The 14,161-nt window shown below is 40.9% G+C and overlaps 1 protein-coding gene across 2 annotated transcripts in view; it reads left to right on the top strand.

Moving 5' to 3' along the window:
• Nucleotides 1-11,094, top strand: part of LOC117936706 (ubiquitin carboxyl-terminal hydrolase 31-like) — a 15,260-nt gene extending 4,166 nt beyond the window's left edge. The window contains exons 2-16 of one of the 2 annotated variants that reach the window (XM_034860035.1): nt 1,185-1,322; nt 1,921-2,009; nt 2,709-2,801; nt 3,058-3,193; nt 3,549-3,699; nt 4,090-4,270; nt 4,356-4,467; nt 4,546-4,640; nt 4,896-4,973; nt 5,142-5,271; nt 5,645-5,764; nt 5,934-6,159; nt 6,257-6,415; nt 6,991-7,143; nt 7,241-11,094. In XM_034860035.1, coding sequence (XP_034715926.1) covers nt 1,185-1,322; nt 1,921-2,009; nt 2,709-2,801; nt 3,058-3,193; nt 3,549-3,699; nt 4,090-4,270; nt 4,356-4,467; nt 4,546-4,640; nt 4,896-4,973; nt 5,142-5,271; nt 5,645-5,764; nt 5,934-6,159; nt 6,257-6,415; nt 6,991-7,143; nt 7,241-8,763 — 3,384 coding nt within the window. In that variant the 3' untranslated portion in view covers nt 8,764-11,094. The remainder of the gene's footprint in view (nt 1-1,184; nt 1,323-1,920; nt 2,010-2,708; nt 2,802-3,057; nt 3,194-3,548; nt 3,700-4,089; nt 4,271-4,355; nt 4,468-4,545; nt 4,641-4,895; nt 4,974-5,141; nt 5,272-5,644; nt 5,765-5,933; nt 6,160-6,256; nt 6,416-6,990; nt 7,144-7,240) is intronic. The other variant, XM_034860036.1, reaches the window with a different exon arrangement.
• The last annotated feature ends 3,067 nt before the right edge of the window (nt 11,095-14,161 follow it).

Below are 14,161 nucleotides of genomic sequence, written 5' to 3'. Positions count from 1 at the left end.
AGTTCTGAAGGCAAAAGGGGGTCCAACCCGTTACTAGCATGGGGTACCTAATAAAGTGGCCGGTGAGTGTATATTGTAGGGATATTACATGAGAAACTGATTTGAATGGAATTACTACTTACTGTAGCGGTTTAAGAGCAGGATTTTTTTTTCAAATTCTATTTGTATTGTTGCGTATATTGTGGGTGTCATCAATATTTTGACATTACAATTAAACATTTTATTGCCACTTTCCTTTATTTCACCAGAACCTTGAGAAAGCATTGCCATTCATAGGAAACCCTATTTCTTTCAAGGTGTGCTGTTAACACGAGATACAGATATTTAAAACAATGCATCATTAATATTCAGTCACCATTTCACTCTCTGTCTAAATCTCTTAATTGTTTATCCACCTTAAAATTGACTTAAAATCAGTAGGGATGGGGAAAAAAAAATCTAAACAACATACTACAGCATGCTATTGCAACATTTTCCGTGGCAATTCTGTATCGATACACTGTCGCCAAGTATCAATCTATTCTTCCATGTGTTGGTCAGTTTGTCTGCTTGACAATCCCATTTATCAGCAATACAATTTAATTGAGATGAACAAACAGAGAAACTAATCTTTTTAGATAAAACAGATGTTGAAAAAGTTTCCTTTTGGGGGACCCCGAGCGGATTCCCACCCCTAATAATCAGAGGAGTATACTATGGCTAACAAACCTCTGTAGCCAAGCCACAGAAGGAAGGCTAGTTCTTTGTGTGCACCACATCTAGGACAAAATGCTGAGGCTGCATTGGTAATGCCTTAAAAATGAAAAAAGAACATCTGCTGGGATAGGCTGGGAAAGGCACACAGTGCACAGTCCCTTCATATCTTTGCCCTAGCGTGACATTTGATAGCCAGTAGAGGTGACTTTACTGGGTGGTGCTGTGGAGTAAACACTGTTGTCATCTCGGATAGCTAATCGTCAGTGAGGTTAAGATGTCGATTTTTCAGCCTGTGTCCCGAATTGTGAAAAGCTTCTCTGTGCCTTTGTCTCACCATCACTCGCATCTCTGCTGACCTTTAGGGTTGTGCTGGTCATCCTCCTGGGTAAACATGCTGAATATTTTATGACGAGACAGTAATGTTGACAAAATCCTTTCTGTTTTAGGACCAGTCCACTTAAATCAATCATTTGTTTGTCCTGCTGCAGAATGTGGTTTCCAAGAGCGCGCTTCAGTTCAAGGGTAACTCCCAGCACGATGCCCAGGAGTTTCTTCTCTGGTTGCTGGATAGAGTTCACGAGGACCTCAACCATATCATCCACCCTGACATCAGACCCCCCAGGAAGGTAAACAGCAACTTAGAACACCGTTTTCTCACTACAGAGTACCTTACATTCAATATTATGTGAATATCTGAACAATGATTTTATGTTTGGACAGGATGTTAACCCTTTTGTAATTCCCAAATGATCAATATTGAAATAACCTCAAAGTTATGATATATAAAGTGTACTACCGGTGACTGCTGCTGTTATATAACCAGGGGTGTACTCCACATGATACGCAGGTACATGCAGTATACCCACTAAGAAAGCTCCTGGATTTCCATATACCCACTTAAACAACATACTTTCCATTATATTTAGAAATGTCATCTTTTATTATTATTATTTTTTAATCTTTGCATAGGCTAAATAAAGGTAGGCCTATTTCCATAGTAAATTGCTTCCATAATGTTTATTAGAATGCAAGAAATGAAGTCTTTGGCGATCAAAATGTCCCTTGTGGACGTCACCCAGACCCCCCCCCCCCAATGTCCCATTTCGGCCCATATATACATATACAGTACAGTATAACCACTGCAGTGCATTAGACTGCATCACTGTATATAACATACATTTTACCTTACCTGTTTGCCAAATAATTGTTCTGTTGTTTTCCCAGCCTCCGGGAGAAGAGGAAAATGCCCCTGAAGGATCTCCACTACCAGCACCTGGATCTTTTGTACAAGAGTTGTTTCAGGCACAATACAGGTGCAACTTTCAATTGCTAGTATATAACCTGTTAATACCACCTGCCAATATTTACTAATAGCTCACATTCATATTGACCAAAAATCAATGAGGAGTTCACACCATCCTGTAGTATGACGTATGCCACACAACACATAACACACAACGTTTGTTATAAAATATTCCTACTTAAGGTTCACTTACTAGTTTCTTTTGTAGCGCTTTTGACCATATCCCACGACCTTCTTCAGAGAACACAACTTGCTCGGGTGTCATCGCGTGACCTTAGAACAAAACTTGACGCGATTGTATCGACAAAGGGAAACGGGGATAACAAGTTTAAATTCCAGGGATATAAAGTTCTTCTTGCTGATTTGATCTAACTCTATACACTGGTAATATTGCATCTTTATGCTCTCCTATGCCCTAACAGAAAACTGTACACATCATGGTTAACTCCCTGTTTCTGGATGTGGATTTTCACTAATTTGAAAGGAACAGTTCCATATTTTGGAAAATACACTTATTTTCTTTCTTGCCGAGAGTTTAGAAAAGAAGATCAATACAAGCTCATTCCAATGAGAGTGGTGTCAATGTTCTCATTCAGCTCTCGGCAAGAAGATGAATAGGCATATATCCCAAAAAATACATTTCTTTGTAATGATACACAACCCAAATTTTCCAGCTGAATGTAATTATTCTCGCTATGTCTCTGTGTAGGTCCTCTCTGACCTGCCCTCACTGCCAGAAACAGAGCAACACCTTTGATCCTTTCCTCTGCATCTCACTGCCAATTCCGGTACCTCACACACGGTAAGATAACTCTGCATCTTGTTTGTGAGTAAGGCAACATCTATCTGGCAAAAAAAGTCCCTGTATCCAAAAAATGCGACGAGACGAGACCCAGGCTGAACCCAGCATTAAAAGAAGTGTCAAACCCAGCTTTGACAAACACCATGAAAGATCTGACAGGAGGAAGTTAAAATTAGAAGATGCTGTCTATGTTTGCAACATCAGTCCAGTTGTTGTAAGGAAACAGCCAATTAATTCCCGTCTTTCTGTGTTGCAGGCCCCTGTATGTGACAGTTGTGTACCAAGGAAAGTGCTCCCACTGCATGAGAGTTGGGGTGGCGGTGCCGCTTTCTGGCACCGTGTCCAGGCTGAGACAAGCTGTGGCCCAAGAGACCAAAATCCCTGCCCAACAGGTGCCGTCTTATTAGGAAACTTCCTTTTTTCAGGACCGTTAATGTATCACAACTGAGTGGATTAAAGATAGGGTGTGCTAGTTTGAAGAAACTGGATGGCGAAGGAGTGTTTTCAGTCAGATGTGAGATAATTTTGATGGTCAAGTTTGTATTTGATTTATCTCTTGTAGAAGAAAAACCTTTAATTGGCAGTGGTCTTTATATATCCATATATACTGTATGTAGTGTATTTCAGAATATAAAGTCTCTTTAAAAATTTGGAAGCACTCATTTTTTGTCACCACCTCTTTTTCAAATTTTCATCAATTGCTTGAATCCAAATGCAAACCTGGTTTTGTTTCCCGTCTCTGCTCAGATCGTCCTCACTGAAATGTACTTTGACGGCTTTCACCGTTCCTTCTGCGACGACGACGACGATCTTGAGATCATTCAGGAGAGCGACTCCATCTTTGCCTTTGAGACACCTGAGCTATTCAGACCGGAGCAGATCCGCTCCAAGCGAAGTGGTACACACAGTACAACCTGTTTTTGTCCCCGAGAAATAAGTTTAGCTCTGTGTCTTGATACGCTCGGAGGAGTCAAGATCAGATTAGAAATGGACTAATATTAGAGATGTGCTTAATTTGGGGAGCTGACACACACACACACACACACACACACACACACACACACAGTGGAGGATGGTCCAACCTCCCCGGGCAGCTTGTCTCAGATTGGATGTCAGATGCTGGAGACAGCTGCACTTATCACAGCTTTTATGAATATATTACCTTTTATGTTCTCCCAAACACTGATTTATAATTTATCATCCTCTGATAATCAAACAGCATGTTGGATTGCTGTTTGTGTATCATTTTAAATTGTTGTAACTTTAAATTTTTATGTGCCTATTATAGGGAGCCCACATGCAAATCTCAACCAGAACAACCTGAAGTATGCCACAGATATTAATAGGATATCCACACAAATACAAGAGCCGACGACCCCACCACCAAGTCCCAATAAGAATAGTGGACAGGCTGAGAAGATCGTCCTGCTGGTGTGTAACAGAGCCTGCGCTGGACAGCAAGGACGCAGGTATTAAACAACACTTGCAAAGGTTTCAATTATTATCCCAAGGCAATCTGTAAAACTGATGTTTTGTTTTTTGTAATTCCGGCAGGTTTGGTAATCCATTCATTCTGTATTTGGAGCGTACAGTAACATGGGATGTACTTCAGAAAGAGATCTTGGAGAAGATGCGGCATCTTTTGCGCCCTGGAGTCTTTGTGCAGGTACATCCACATCACATACTCTTTGATTTTAATCATCTTTTAATAACATTTTAATGTGTTACCCTTGACGATCTGTAGGTAGGGCCCTTCACTTTGCGAGTGGTAGGAGTGGTTGGAATCACATACCTCTTGCCCCAGGAGGAGCAGCCGCTCTGCCATCCCTCTGTGGAGAGGTAATTTAACTTATCATCACAAGGGGGGAGTGTTACCGCATCGTCATTATATAAACCGTGCAGTGAGTTCAATCCACTTGAAGTTATTGAAAGATCTTCTTCAGTATGTAGGCTGACTCTTCAGTCTTATTGATGTCAATATGTCTCTTGAGATTTATAATAGCTTGTCTGGGTTTTAAAGATTTTCTTCAAAGAAATTTATAATGAGATACAATAAAAAAAAAATGTGTTTCTCTCAATCTATTTACCAACAAGGGCATACAAGTCTTGCGGTCCTGGAGGGCCTCCTCATGTCAAAATTGTCGTTGAATGGGACAAGGAGACAAAAGACTAGTAAGTGACATCCGAAGCAACAATCACTCTCACTTTAATTAAGCCCAGGTCAGGCAGATGTGTGATGTATCCTTTCAGAGCTCTGAGTTTTAACACAAATACATGTGGTAAAATGTCTTTTTTCAAGTTCTGTGTGATGCCTCTGTGACTTGTGTTATGTCCCCGCAGTCTGTTCAAAAGGACTGAGGATGAATATATCCCAGATGCTGAAAGCGTGCGTCAAGTAAAGGAGCAGCACCTGCAGCCTCAGACCTGCTCACTTGCCCAGTGCTTTCAACTCTACACCAAAGAGGAACAGGTAGGCTGAGACATGGTGTCATATAGGCTGCAGGAGAGTTAGAATTAAAGAAGTGTTCTGCTTTGCTGCATACTAAGATTCAGCTTTGTGTGAGTAAGGGATGTGATGTTGGGTTATATTTCTATTCATTTGATTTCAGTGGTGATGTCAAGATGCCAGACATGGGTGGTGTGGGCAGACAATTACAAACCGTAGATGGCAGTACCATTACAGTTTTTTGCCACTGTTGTTTTGCTATATTGTTGTACTGTTGTTTTGCTATATTGCGAAATGTTTAAAAAAATCAATTCATACCTTTTATTACAAAGAAAAGCATATGTTAACAGGTAAAATGTTACTTTTAATTACTGACTTTTCTTCACATTCATTTCAGCTTGCTCCTGATGATGCATGGCGTTGTCCCCACTGTAAGCAGCTTCAGCAGGGCAGCATCAAGCTCAGTCTGTGGACCCTGCCAGACATCCTCATACTTCACCTGAAACGCTTTAGACAGGTACTCATGTAGACAGTCTAGTATATAAAGGTGCAGAAATGCTTAGATTTCTAAAAGTTGAATGAAAATATATATATATACAGTATGTTGAAGACAGAGATTATTCATTTTCTGTGTAAGAACTTTAAACAAGTCTAAATGAAATGGTATAAATGTGTCGGGACTTCAGGATGGGGATCGACGAATGAAGATGCAGAACATGGTTAAGTTCCCGCTCACAGGCATGGACATGGCACCTCATATGGTAAAGAGGAGCCAGAGCAGCTGGAGTCTCCCCTCCCACTGGTCACCGTGGAGACGGCCTTATGGGATGGGCCGTGATCCAGAGGACTACCTTTATGACCTTTATGCAGTGTGTAACCATCATGGGACCATGCAGGGGGGACATTACACAGGTAGCAAAGCAGCATCAACAAGCAACCACGTCAGATTTTCCTTTTAAAAAAAGCTTTCCAAGATATTAATAATATGTTATTGTGTTGTGTCCTGTAGCTCACTGTAAGAACTCTATAGATGGACAGTGGTATTGCTTTGATGATAGTGATGTTCAGCCCATACCTGAAGATGAGGTCTGCAAGCAGACCGGTTACATCTTGTTTTATCAAAGACGTGCCACAATTCCATCTTGGTCTGCCAACAGCTCTGTGGGAGGTAATCTTGTATGTACATGTACATGTACATGTACATGTTTAAATATATACATACATACACACAACCCATAGACTGAATGAAGATGGACGCCCCGTCTCCACTTCTTATCACTGTACAAAAGTGAAGCAAAAATATCTGGTATGCGGCCGCTTCCATCTCCTAATGTTGGAGCTAGAGTCCGCGCAGTAGTGTGGCGCCGCGGTATCAAAGAACATTCAGCCGACCAACCGCTATTCAATAACAGCTGTCAATTGGGACGTTTCACCCCGTTTTTACTGCATCAAACTAATTATAACCAAACTTATCAGAAAAACAAACACTTGAATGAACATCAGCGTGATAACAACTACCTAAATTAACAAAAAAAACTTAAAATTTAAAATTTAAATTTATTTGATGTGTACTAAGATTTTTTTGTTCGTCCCATCCTCTAACATGGTGGGGGTGGGATTTATGACCTATACTGCAACCAGCCACTAGGGGGCAATCCAGATGATATGGCTTGACCCTATGCAGTCTATGATACAGTCTATGCATCAACCCCTGGTTCAACCACTGTCTGTTTGGGACTTTAGGATCCACCAGTTCCTCTTTGTGTGAGCACTGGATCAGTAGGCTGATGGGCAGCCGTCCACCTAGCCAAGCCTCGTCTGGTTCCTCCAGACGTACCTCACTGGCCTCCCTCTCTGAGTCTGCTGAGTTTGCCGGTGAAAGGAGCGAGGACGATGGTAATATAGACTCATCTAAATACTCACAATTGTTTTTAACGCTTCCTATAAGACAAATGGGGATATGTTCTTATATTGACCATATCTTTCTACCATGCAGGCTTATCGAGCCGGCCAGCAGTAAGAGGCATGCAAAGACAAACATTCTCCTCAAGGTCTTCCATTGCCAGCCCACTGGTGCTCAGTGAAAATGTCACTAAACCACCCTGGTCCCACTCTGCTAAACTCCAACTCCGTTCCAACTCTCCCTCACGCTTCTCCCTGGAATCCCACTCCTCCTCCACCACACTGGAGAGGATAGGAGAGGTGGTTGATACCAAGCTGTCAGCCTCCTGCTGCACTGGGTCACCTAAACCAGACAGAGCTTCAGGGGGCAAGTCGACCCTTGCAGCTTTGGATAGTAATCCAGGCAGTAAGAGGCTGATAGAGCAGGTTCACTCCAAGGCTGTGGCACAGGCTGAGCAGAGGAGCTCCACCCAGGCTGGGGATAACAACAATGTAGTCACTGCAGCTGAACCGCTCAGTCCTCGACATGGGGCAACTGCAAAGGACCCGAAACAAAGAAATGGGGCTGCAGATAGCAGCAGTGTTAAAAGGACCTCAGCGAGTCCCAAGAAACGCCCTGCCACCTCCTCAACATCATCCAGCTCTCTGTCTCCCGCATCCCCAGCTGTTGACAAGTTACCATCTCGAACACAGACTAAGACAGGAGCCTCAGCATCAAACCCCAAGGACAAAAGCGATGGGCTGCCTAAAACTAGCAAGGCTGGTTCTTCCAGAACTGCAACCCCCTGCAAGAAAGGCTCATCCCAAGGCTCGGAGGTATTACATCCTGACTCTGGCCAACAGAAGAAGAGCGGTTCACCAGGATTACAAAGCTCACACCCTCAGAGAAGGACATCACCCAAAGGGGGAGGCGAGAAAAGCTTAGCCTCAGGAAGGACTAAAGCAGCAGACAGGAGCACTAGCCGGGAATCCTCACGGACTACCGTGGTGTCAGAGAAGAAGGTTAACCAAGGAGGGCCTCCCTCCAGGTCGAGTGCTGCTAGTAGAGCAGAGGGCAGGCCGGGCCGTGCTGTGGAGAACAGGACGGCAGGCCGGAGCTCAAGCAGTAGCTCCTCCATGGCTAGTCTCCGATCCTCAAGTGTGGGTGGTTACTCTGCAAGCGCAGCCCCGCCATCAAGAGGACCTCGTAGGAACAGTAAGACAGAAGACAAAGGTTTATCCTTCTTCAAAACTGCTCTGAGGCCCAAAGAGACCCGTAAATCAGCTGATGGTGGGAAACCAGGGGCGGGAGAGGCCAACGGGAGTCCAGAGGATGGTGGTGGCGATGTAGCTAGAGAAGGAATCCCAAACGGTGCGAGCAAGAAAGCCCAGAATGTGGCATCAGAGGTCCAGACCAATGGGACCACAGCCAAAGACAAGGAACCCTCTAAGGTGTCCGCTGCAGCTAAGCATTCACTGCTGCCCTCCACAAGGTCCAAGCTTCCTGGAGCGGAAACAACCGGCAAGTCCGCTACCAATGCAAAAGAGCCTTCAAAGAAAGAGCCTGCTAAAAAGACGATGCAGTCCAGGAAGATCCCCATCAGCTCTACACAAACTAGCCACAGGGCCAAGTGACTTTCTTTTAAAGACCTGATAACAATCTCTAGTGCAGCTCTGAAGTGTTTTAACCATCAAACTAACATCTATAAAGCACTCGTAGCTCTTCAGTGGTTACTGAATACCAGCTGCCATACTGGACACCTACGGTCCACGTTGTTAAATAGTTATTAAGGAATGGATTTTAACAAAGCACTTTGTATGGATTGCATTGATTTTAAGGAATATTATACTGTATTGTAAATAAGCATGGACCGCACATGTATTGCAATGATTGCTTTGTTCTGTCTGTAGCATACTGTAGTTGGGAGAAGTGCATCTCAGTAGGAGGTGAAAAGTAAAAGTAACTTTGCACAATGTGGAAAGCAGATGTAATAGTGGGAAGAAACTTTTGAAATACATCAAACACAGACTTCTTAGTCGCCAAAGGAAGTTTACTGGCAATTCTTAACACAACAAGATTTCCAAAAATCTTTATGTACAGCTCTCCGTCAATATTGAGAGCCATATGTAGACAAACATCAGTGCCTCAGATAATCAAAGTGAAGTATTTAATCTCAATTGTATACCTGCAGCTGTTGGTAAATTTATAACTCAATTTTAATATGAATTAATATTAAGCATTGAAAATGTAATTTCAAGTTGAACACAATTAAGCCTATTTAACCTGAAGCGCTGTTTACATTTGCCCGTTGATGTAGTAATTGTGCGACAGCCTTTAAGAAGGATATTTTGTGCAGGCAGAATGGAGATGTTAGAAGGGGAAGAAAGAGCAGGGATGAAGCATGTGTCGTTGGTGTTAAATGTCTGGAGACGTGAGTTTGTGATGGTTCTTAAATGTTTGTATTTTATTTACCAGTAACGACCTGTTACTCCTCAGACAACCTCCCACCCGTCGCCACCTCTGCCCTCCAGCTGCTGATGCCAACACTTAAACTGCGGTGCCCATGTTCGTCATGGGGATCAGCCTCTTTAGACTGCCAGACATCTCCAAACATTCCTCTCAGATGAACACAGGGTTAATGTAAAAAGCCACCATACTCACACATATTCAAAGACAGACGGGATGCCTTCGTTGAACACACCTTACATGTACATAGAGCATTATGGTATGTTTGAGTCAGGCCATCTTCCGTCTTCATGTGTGACTTCACAGCTTGTGCACCTCTTTAGCTTGCATTGCAGAGTAGATGAACACTGAACACACTGACATAGACTGAAAAAAGAGATTTTGACGTACTTATGACAGTTGTTGCATGATAAATTTGCTTATGCATGCACTTAACTATGCAAGCAGATTCTTGCTAATGCCCACAATGAGTATGTAGAAGTGCTACTTTTGGATGTGTATATATTTCTAACTGTATATTTTTCCAAATGCCAGCATCAGAGAGCATGATAAGGCATCCTTTATTAAAGCTTTGTTTGCACATTTCTTCAAAGTAATATACATTTTGTATGAATGATAAGTATTGCTCATTCACCCTCTTAAAGTAAATTAACTTACTTGCAAATGAATGTTTTCTGCATTGTATTCATTTGTCTCACATTTTCCCTCACTATTTCCTTTAGCAGCTTCTACAGAAGAGATTTCATTTGGCAAGAAAACATTGCTGAAGTTTACAAGTTAGGCTATAACCTTTATTTAAATGTATAATGGCACAGTTCCAACACTAGAATTTCATATAAGAACTGATGACCAGCTGGTCTGCTTCTCAATACATTGTTATAATAATCTCAAATATTTTATAATGTTTTTAATTCAAGTTATACAATGGAACCTCAAACCTATCTCAAAAACTTACAACAAAAGACACAAGCTGTACATGTCCTACAGTCAAAGATTGCACTGGAAGGTACCATTAACTGAGTTTGTAACAGTAGGCCCGACCAAATACAAATTTAATACTTTAAAATGTAATAGTCAGCATTATAGATTGACTGAATGTCAGTCTCACAGTCATGGAGGAGTGTTCATCTGTAAACCACAATCTACTTTAATTTCTGGCACATGGTGCAGAGTAAAGTATTGTCTTTAGTGCCTGGTCCGGTGGCTACAGTGTGTCGATACTGTGCTACATCCAACACATGCAGTATATAAACCAATAAATTGACATATGTATGTCACATGGACATAAATTTACGTCATGCTGAATAAATGATAGGATGTATAAATATGACAAATTGCTGGGGGGAATGATTTATTTTCACAATTTTTTTTATTATTACATTCATATTCTGTGATAGAATGTTATATTGACATGTACTGTGTTCATCTTTTTGTGGGGTAGCAGTGTATGTTACCATTGATTTAACAATGAAACAAAATAAAATCATGTCATTGAGTAACATTTTAACATAATGGATTGTTTTACATTTACACTTTTTGAACAGGTATTTTCTTTTTACAATTCTCATTGTCTCCACTGGGTGGAGCTCAGTGTTTGGGAGATGAGGAGTGAGGGAAATAAAGCAACAGTGTGAATTTGTCCCTGAGAAATGCCCTTCAATTTCAACTTGTGGGATTACTAAGATTTATAGTACCGTCAAATCCTTTGCTGTCAGTGAGGGAGAAGATGTGCTACTAAACTGCAGCACAATCATTTATTTAGAGCTGATTCAATTGTGGTTTTATTAGTTTGGCCCAAGGCTGGGCATATTAAGAGTTAATGCTGCCTCTTTGTCTTTCTGTTCTTGTAATTCTGTATAACAGTCATCAATTTTGGAAATTACATTTTCACCCCTTTCTTCTCTTCACTTCTCACCTCTTGTGCAGTGTGAGAGATAATGAAATAAAAAAGGCCTGTGGTGCGATGGAGCTGCAACATGCTCCTCTTCATATGCAGCAGGAAAGGCTCTGCGTCACACAGCTCTTTAGAAATGGAACATTTTGCTCCTATTTTACAGAAAAGCGTGAAGCTGTTGAATTAATATGCATGTTTGAATGTAATTTAAAAAACTCACAGACTGCAACCCGGTGCAAGATCATTCTGTAAAGGAGCCAGCCTCCTCTAGTGCTGAAATCAATAATCATTTGCCAGTTGTACCAGTTCCAAGAGAACATCATTAGCAATACCTCAGTGGAGAATTCAGCAACTTTAATCTGAATTTAACATGCAAATTGTGACATTACCCTTCTTGACGCCTGAATATAATGCCTCTAACATGCTGAATTAGTTTGCATGTTTTGCTTTTGCTACATTAGTGTGCTTGATGCATTGTGGAGAAGCAATCAAACCGTATTGATCAATCCTTTGTTGGTATCTCCTCTGGCCAAATTCAATCCTGCTGCAAAGTCTCCATTTTGAGACACTCTGTCCCTGGCTAGGTTGGACTAGAAGGAGACGGCAAACAGGACCTTTGTGATCAGCTCTCACTTTTTCCACTGCTTGCTGTTTGGATGGATTGATGTAATGACAACTGGGGAAAAGGCAACATACAGAAGGTGGCTACCATGTCATAAACACCACTAATATAAAACTAAAACAATATAATGCTATATGTACAATATATCTTGAATAATGTAATGCAATAAAAGCCCACCACCTTACGGAAGTCTACAGCCCAAAATGTTTACCATCAAGATGAATAACTATGTATGATGCAATTTAAAAGCTGATGGCTTGTATGATGCAGCGCTTTTGAATTAAATGAATAATTATAAATATTGCATTCAATTAAAAGGTGTTTATGATATTGTAGCCTTTGATATTTTAACGTGGTGATATTTTATTGAAAAGCCAAAGGAGTCTGGGACATTAAAAAAGGTGTGAGACTAACTAAATTAACTAAAAAGACTAACACTAAATTTTTAGTAAAAAAAAGCCTTTTAAGTGATTTATTAAATCTAAGCTTTTCTATTTCAATTTCCAAGTCCCGGGACGTCCTCGATCTATATTCTTAGGACAAGTGCAAAATACTCTAATATCTTGAAAGGCTGTCATTCACCCAGTTTCATGCACTACCTTTCTTGAAATTACATTGTTAAATGACAATCTGTTAAAGCAATACTATATAACTTTTGAGGGATGAAGTAGCAAATTCATTCTCTTACAAATGAAATTATAAAGTCTTAAAACCAATGCAGAAGTTTTGCTTCTAAAGCTTACTTGGTCTGAAATGACCACTAGCTTATAGCGGCTAATATTAGCTAACTTAAGCCAACTTTTAATAGATATTGCCAATTTGCTGTACACGGACCTTGCCGAGTGTCTTTTAGACTTTGTAACCCTTCTCTTCTTGGACTACTGTTATGCTACAATTTAGCATTTGACATTATTCTATATTATTTAAAGACTTGCTACTTGGAGGTACAGCTACTAAAGTAGCTTACAGCTGCTAAAGTGGCTGCTGTTAGCTAGGGAGCTAGCTTTAAATTACTGGCAATTCCCATTTTGTGTTTGACAACATTGCATTGCAAGCAGTGATATTCCAAGATAATGTCATCTGTTTTATTGACGATTGATTTTGTTTTTGTATTCTTCAGCTGTTCTGGTTCAGTTGATCACTGCCACTATTTCTTGTTGCTGTACCTCAGAGCGTATGAGCCTCCCTGTCCACTTATTTCTTCCATACCTTCAGCAACCAACAACTAGCACCAGAGAAATTGAAATAAAACACAATTAAATAGCATAAATAGCTTGCATCGGGATTTCTTTGACGTTTTTTGAAATTTTCCTCTTTTTGTCCACTTTCAGAGTCAGAGAAAAGTATTCTGAAAAAGTACATTTACCAAAATGACCTAATTTCACTTGATATTTCACCTACAGTAGCCTGTAGAGATATGTTTGCATCACACCAAGTCACAACCAGGGCCTACACATTACTTAATGTATTCTCAATGTGAGACATTTTCTCTCTCCATCGAATTAAAAACAAATTGAATTATTTACTTGTTTCAGGAGTGAGCATGTCAATTATTTCTCTCCTCTTGAGTCCAGTAATGCAGTGCTTTAGTTCCTTTATAATTGGAGATGAAATATCTAGCAAGCCTTGAGTGCAGTCAGACAGAGAGCTGCTTTTTAGGCATGCAATATACATGACATGTCATGTGGGACCGCCACGACTGAATTACGTAACCCCAAACGGTAAGAAGCGCCTTGAAAACAACTTTAACACCCGATGAGACTGTGCTGTTTTGTGTGGAGTAGAGTGTGCGTGGGGATTAGTCGATGTAGTAACTTTTAAGAGGCATGTGTGGTCACAAAAGAACCCTCACACAGGATACAACCACCAGGGATACAAATATGCAGATTTAACTGTAATTTATTGTTTTACTTTAGTGCTGTAATTAATTAATTGACTGACATTTTAGGCAACTAAGTGCTGTTTCTGCCTAAGTTGGCAGAGGATAAACTTAAAAACCTTAACCTGTAAAAGGCCTGAGACCCATCAGTCATATTCCTACCGCTCACTG

Source organism: Etheostoma cragini, chromosome 21 (assembly GCF_013103735.1).
Source record: "Etheostoma cragini isolate CJK2018 chromosome 21, CSU_Ecrag_1.0, whole genome shotgun sequence".
Classification (NCBI taxonomy): domain Eukaryota; kingdom Metazoa; phylum Chordata; class Actinopteri; order Perciformes; family Percidae; genus Etheostoma; species Etheostoma cragini.
This window is presented reverse-complemented; position numbering and strand designations above follow the sequence as displayed.